The 6,986-nt window shown below is 39.2% G+C and overlaps 1 protein-coding gene across 1 annotated transcript; it reads right to left on the reverse strand.

The window, feature by feature from the left end:
* Positions 1-2,011: 2,011 nt before the first annotated feature.
* On the reverse strand, positions 2,012-6,497 carry LOC103581296 (signal transducer and activator of transcription 4-like; the record flags this gene model as incomplete). Its single annotated transcript, XM_008563168.1, has 3 exons — positions 6,436-6,497; positions 3,838-3,966; positions 2,012-2,156 (listed from the first exon to the last, which is right to left on the reverse strand). Coding segments are annotated over exons 2-3 (273 nt in total), but the record flags the coding sequence as incomplete, so codon positions are not given.
* Positions 6,498-6,986: the final 489 nt, after the last annotated feature.

Raw genomic sequence — 6,986 nt, forward strand, 5'->3', positions numbered from 1 at the left:
GAGTGATGGTTTAATAAGACCCATCTGATGGGACTGGAAAGAGAGGATCCCCTCGCAATCATCACTCCACCCAGAAGAAAAAGGTCGGCTGTACACTTACCCTTGATCTACACTAAGGAAGACGCTGCTGTTTTCCCTATCAACAAGAAGCATTTATTGAAAGCCTATTTTTTTGCTCCAGTTTTCCTCACAATCCCAAAAAGTAGATAATAATCATCCTCATTGACATTTAAAGATATGGCAGCTCAGAAAGATTAAGTGATTTGCCCAAAGCTAGATTCTGAGGGTCAGAATTTTAACCCAGGTCTTCTTGGTTCCGAAGACCATGGATCATCCATTTTACCCATCTGTGCTTTTCTAGCAAAGTGACCTATAGATCTTTGCTTATAGGCTAGGGATCAGCAAAGTTTCCTATAAAGGGCCAGGTAAATATCATATAGATAATATATTATATATAATATTATATAAATATTAAAATATGGTATATATAAAGTATTATATATACACGCACACACATATATAATATACACACACACATTTTTATTTTAGGCTTTCCAGGCCATACGTTCTCAGTAACAACTTCTTAAATCTGTTATTGTAGTGCAAAAGTAGCCATAGACAATACATAAACCAATGAGCATGACTATGTTCCAACAAAACACAGAAATCTGAATTTCATATCATTTTCATGTGTCACAAATATGATTTTTAAATTTTATTTTATGATTTATTTTATTTTTATTCTTTTTCAACCATTTAAAAATGTAGAAATCATCCTTAGTCACAGGCCATACAAAAGTGGGCAGTAGCCATTTGACTTGTGGGTCACAGTAGGCCAACCTGTTTTAGTTTTATTGATTAGAGCACTAAACTAATAAGGCTAAGGTTAAATGTTTTATCTCCATAGGAGATCGTTTGCTGTATGCTGTGAAAAATTCTGTTTTGTTGCAACATGCAGTTTTCCTACCCCCGGCCAAGTATGTTGCAGGTTTGTGTGAGATCACAGAGCGAAAATGGTTCAGCCCAATCCAAACAACAATAGGAAAAATAATTAATATATATGAGTATGTCCCTCTCACACATGTTAGTAACGTCAAGTACATTTCTATTATAGTCTAGATAAAATGTTCTACACTCATTTGGAAGTTTGGGATTCTAAGAATACATCACTGGGAAATTGGCACAGTGTACTGTTCCTGTTATCTAATACACTGTAACTCAGTAAACATCACAGCAGTCCATGGTCAGAGTTTGTTACATTAGCACCTCTGAGTTTAGTACCATATTCGCCTGCCTTTAATTCTTTAGATCTGATTCACTCACTTCATTCATTTGTACCTTTAATCAATAAACATTACACGTCTCCCGTGTGTCCAGCCTTGTGATAGGCCAGGGAATTCAAAAACTGAATAAATATGAACGCTATTGCCTCGAGGAACCCACAGTTTGGGGGGGAAGGTAAATGACAGTATTGAACAGTGTACTAAATGCCACGGTACAGGTGTGTTCCAGGTACTGCGGGAACACAAATGGATGGGTTTTACCTGAGTGAACCTTTGGAATAGGGGACTAGAGAGTGCTAAGGAGCGCTTTTAAAGGAGGTGAGATTTGAACCCAATCTGGAAAGATTTGTACAACCACTTATGAATGAAAACGGTACATAAGAAACAAAGGCAAGGGAGGGCCGGGTGACAGCCATGAAACGATTGTCTTCTAAATCTCTGTTCCAGTGTTGTCAAATTTGACCATGGCTAGTAAACAAGCCATATGCAAATCACATATTCACACTCCCTGCCACTTAAAGTGTATTTTAGATTCAAAATGTTATGAAAAACAAACATTGGGTGATAAAATAAAATCGAGCAAAAACTTTTTAAATGGTGAGAGAATCAGATTTTTTTCCCTTAAATCTGGTTTGAAAATAATATAAAGGTACATATTTAATTTTTTTTCTTACTGAATTTAAGCCTCATAAGTCAAAATACTTTGAAAAAGTAGAATGCATTCTCACCTGGAGGACTTTCCTAATTCTTTTTAGATTGTGTATCAAAAGCAGATTTTTCTCTTTGGAAACACGACCTAACTGTTCATCCAGTTGTATTAACAAATTTTGAAGAAGAATTGTTGCCATGGTTTCATTGTTAGAGGCCGCCTCCCTAAAAACCAAAAGTGTTATTACACAACAGGAAACAACTTAGTAAAATGTCTACATTTTTACCATACTAATTGTAAAGCGATAAATCTATTCCACAGTGATGTTTTTAAAGGTTTTTTAAAATTAAATTGTACACATAAAAAGATGCTCAACATCACTACTCATTAGGAAATTGCAAATCAAAACCTCAATAAGATGCCACTTCGCACACATTAGGATTGCTATTATAAAAACAAAACAAACAAAAAAAGCACAACAGAAAATAAGTGTTGGCAAGGATATGGAGAAATTGGAACCTTTGTGCATTGCTAGTGGGAATGTAAAATGGTACGGCCGCTGTGGAAACTGTATGGCAGCTAATCAAAATATTAAACATAAAGTTACCATACGATGCAGCAATTCCCCTTCTGGGTATATGTCCAAAAGAAGTGAAAGCAGGGACTTGAACAGATATTTGTACACCCATGTTCATAGCAGCTTTATTCATAATAGTCAAAGGGGCGAAGTAACCCAAGTGTCCATCAATGAACAGGTAAGCAAAATGTGATTATATATATATATGCCCCCCACACACATGTACAATGGAACATTGTTCACCCTTAACAAGTAAGGAAATTATGACACATGCTATAACATGGATGAACCTTGAGACATTATTGCTGAGTGAAAAAAGTCAGACACATAAGGGTAAATATTGTGTATTTTACTTACATAGTGTACCTACAGTAGTCAAATTCATAGAGACAGAAAACAGAATGGTGGTTGTCACAGGCTAGGGTTGGAGGAAGGGGGAGATATTGTGTAACAAGTACAGTCATTCCTTGGTATCCATGGGGGACTTAGTTCTAAGACTTCCCTCAGATTACAAACTCCTTAGATGCTCAAGTCCCTAATATAAAATGGTATAGTACTGTACTTGCATATAACCTACACACATACTCCTATATACTTTGAAACACCTCTAGATTACCTATAATACCTAATACAATGTAAATGCTATATAAATAGCTGTTTTACGCTATTGTGTTTATTTGTACTATTTTTTATAGTCATATATTAAAAAATTTTTTTGAATATTTTTCATATGCAGTTGGTTGAATCTGTAGATATGAAACCCATGAATGTGGAAGGCCAACTGCTTGGGAAGATGAAAAAGTTCTGCAGATGGGTGGTGGTAGTGATCGTGTAACAATGTAAATTTATGCCACTAAACTGTACACCTAAAAAATGGTTAAAATGGTTAATTTCATGATATATATATCTTACCATGATAAGTTAGGTGACTGAAGCAAAAAAAAAAAAAATTAAATGGTACAAGGTGAATAGAACTTTGAAGAATGTGAATTATAGTAGAAAAAATATTTTTTTACATTGAGTCTGTGATAGAGAATTGATATAATCAGAAGATATACTTCTTGGCTTTTTAATACATACAAAATTGTTGGGGTTTTGGCTTACAGAACAAGAAAGCACTAGAACCATTAAGTTTTCATCTACAATGAATGAAACCAGAAAGGACAATAATTCCCCCTTTTTGAGAAGGCTTTCTAAACCCCTGAAGAAGTTCTGCACCTGAAAAAAATGCATCTACTGAGTCAAAAGTGAACCACAGAAAAAATCCACATAGACAGAGCATGAAGCATTTGTGCACCAACTTCTAGGGAAAATATGTTTGATCTTACCAGTCTTGATTCTCAATCCACTGGGCCAGCAGATGTCTAATTTCCATAGGAAAGTTGTCATCATAGAATTGATCTACTTGCTCCAAAAACTTGATTTCTAATTGCTGGACTTGATTCCACTGAGACATGCTATAAAAGAATGGGTAAAATTAGAGTTTTAAAATATTGTTGACTGATAGTTGTGGTACCTGTTTTCTTTGTTTCTTAGAATTCAAACAATGGTGTCCATTAAGTAACTGGAAAAAAATCCTCTTTTTTTTTTTTTAATAGTCACCCAGTTAAAGAAGACAGAAAAGAGAAAATGCTTTCAATCCAAAAATACAGCAATTCCTCCAAGTTTTTCCTAAGTTGTCCCTAATGAAGGGAATAGCTTTTTTCTTCTGCCCCCAAACAACATCCTTCCTTGCTCTAACATAAACTCCTGTTCCGCCTTCTGTGGGAAGCTTTTGCTCCCCGTCCCTAAAGCGCCCCCTGCCCCTGACTGTCGATAGGAATTTGTTTTCTCAACAAGCTCCGTCTCTCTCCCTTGCTCCCTCGACACTATCAGACTTGGAGCAACCTGAAGGCAAATAACACTCTTAACATTTGCTGTACTGTACCTCTTAAGATCCTCTTTAGGCTTCACATGTGAGGAATACCCAATAAAAGCTTCTTTTATATGAAATTGCCCAGTCCTTTTTCTTTATTTCAGATTTGTCTGGCTTCTAGAATCAGCTTTATGTTCCTGACTTCTAGTCTAACTCTGTTTTAGCTTCCTGAAAAATTTCATGTATGAATTTTTACGGGTTCTAGTTCTTTCAGTTCAAAATATTTATGAACTGATACATATTTTTATTTCCCCCTGTGATGATCCACTATGGCTTGGCAAAGCTTTTAAAGTGTACCTTTAATTTGTCTCTGATGTGCATCTGACAGTGGTTAAACCCTCAAGTTACTTAAGGAGGAAGAAACCACACTTGATACATATTTGGCAGCCTGTCATAAAACAAAAGTATGTTTTTCCTCCACATGACCTCACTCTGGCCAATTTAGAAGCTTTAGACATATTTCCTAACTCAGGAAAATTCATATGATGTTGTGTCCTTGAAATCATAGTATTTTACTTATACCAAAGTCAAAATTTTTATTGTTTTGTCAGCAATTATAGGTCAAAGGGAAAAAAAAAAAAACCCTTTTACATGATTATTCACCTTAGTATTTCAACTTATCTTGTAGGTAGGTTTGTTTCCTTTTGCCTGTAGAACATCATAATAATGAATTTCAAATACATATTCTTCAGATTTCAAATAGAACCATTTTTGAGCATCTTTTCCCTGAGCTCCCAGTAAATATCTAAAATGTATAGAAAGACAATTTTTGCCAACGTTTTGCTAAAGAGAAAGCAAGTGGGGGAAAAATAATGTTTAATTTGCATAGTACTTTACATTTATGAAGACCTTTACACATTGCCATTCTAGGCATATTGTAAGTGCCCAATAAATGCTTGTTAAATGAAGAGTGAGTAGCACTCTTGATATTGTTATGAAAAGGGTAGGTGGATAGTAAGCTTTACTCCAACCTTAAAAATGAAAAAAACCTGAAGACCAAATGGTGAAATGACTCCTGCCGTAGATGCACAGTTCCTAAGGACAGACCTGAGGTCTCCTCATCCAAACCCTGTTGTCTTTCCAGACGCTGGATGTGTATATATTCCACACAAAACTAGAACATTTGTCCTCAAGCTACTATAAACATTGTCCTGCTATATCTCGATCAGTTTATTCTAGTTAATGACAACAGAGAACACGAGCTGAAAAAAGCATTACAATTTTAATTACCGCTATTGTTAACCCCTTGCTATGATTTGCATGCAAATCTGTTTTCTAAGAATTAATCTGTGTTAAAGTTAGATCACTTCTAAGACCTGAGCTTTCCTTCCAGAGAGCTGAACTCAAGGCTGAAAAGGGGAAGAAGAAACCGTATACAGTCCCAGGACATTCTTCCCTATTACAGCCTCTGGAAACGCCTTCAGACATCCTTCAGTACGTTTCTATGCTTTTACTCTCTAAGGGCTAATTCTCCTATCCCAAGAAAACTGTGAACATCCCTTCTGAAAACTGAATGCCTGGCTGTGCCCTTTGCATGCCTGGCCCTAGAAGATTCTCTAAACGGATATTTAGTGGCGCCACATTGGCTCTGAGACCCGTAGCTTGCAAAGGAAACGACCTGCCCTCCAATATCACTCGCACTCATCAAAGCCACAAGCACTGGCGACCCGAGCTGCGGGCTGCTTTCCGAAACCCAGGCAGGCCAGTCTCACGCCAGCCATCACAGCTCCGGGGAAGCCGCCCGAGAAAGTGACGAGGGGCTCACTGCCAGCGCGGCGAGAGGACACGCCTCCGCGCAGCCACGCTCTCCCGCCACCGCCCCGGCACTCCCGGGGGCGCCGGGGTTCCCGGGCCCTCGGGGCACAGGCTCCTCCGAGGGACCTGCGCCGGAGCGCACCTGCGAGTCCTGCAGTCGGCCACTTGTTAGAATCGCCCCTGCTTAGGTTAAAACACAGCCGTCTGCGGAAATAAGCATTTCCCCCTCGGGAGAGGTGTGGTCTGCCCTACTCACCTGGCTCCTCTCAGCCCAGGTCTCAGGGAGTGCTCAAGTCCCAAGTCAGAATCGCCCTTCACAGACCCCAGGACGGAGCCGATGACGACACCGTCAGTAGGGGATTTGCATTTCTCCTCCCACTTGAGGCTTTCCTGTGCGTCAGTGTTTGAGTCTCTGGGACTTTACTTGGGTCGTTTCCCACCCACTCTCTATTCTAGAAATGCTAAAAAGCAGAAACGGGGAGGCTGAAGCCCCTCTGCAGAGCGCCCTCTTCTCTTTTAACCCTCCCAGCCCCTCCTGCACCTGCAGGTGGCCCGAGGACGGCAGAAGACGGTGGGTGGGCGGTGGAGGGAGGGCGCCCTCATTGTACACACTGTCATTTTCTTCAGTGGTTTCCCCAGACAACCCAAGATCTCTGCTCATTTACTTACCTGGAGCTAAATTCCTTGGCTCCCTGTCTTCCTAGTGTCAGACTCCACTCACCCTGGTGAGCCAGCATCTGGCATGGAAGGGGTGGGAAGGATCAAAATGCCAAACTCATTGACCTCACTGTGATCCAGTTACCTGGG

This window comes from Galeopterus variegatus, unplaced genomic scaffold (assembly GCF_000696425.1).
Source record: "Galeopterus variegatus unplaced genomic scaffold, G_variegatus-3.0.2 Scaffold12744, whole genome shotgun sequence".
Lineage (NCBI taxonomy): Eukaryota > Metazoa > Chordata > Mammalia > Dermoptera > Cynocephalidae > Galeopterus > Galeopterus variegatus.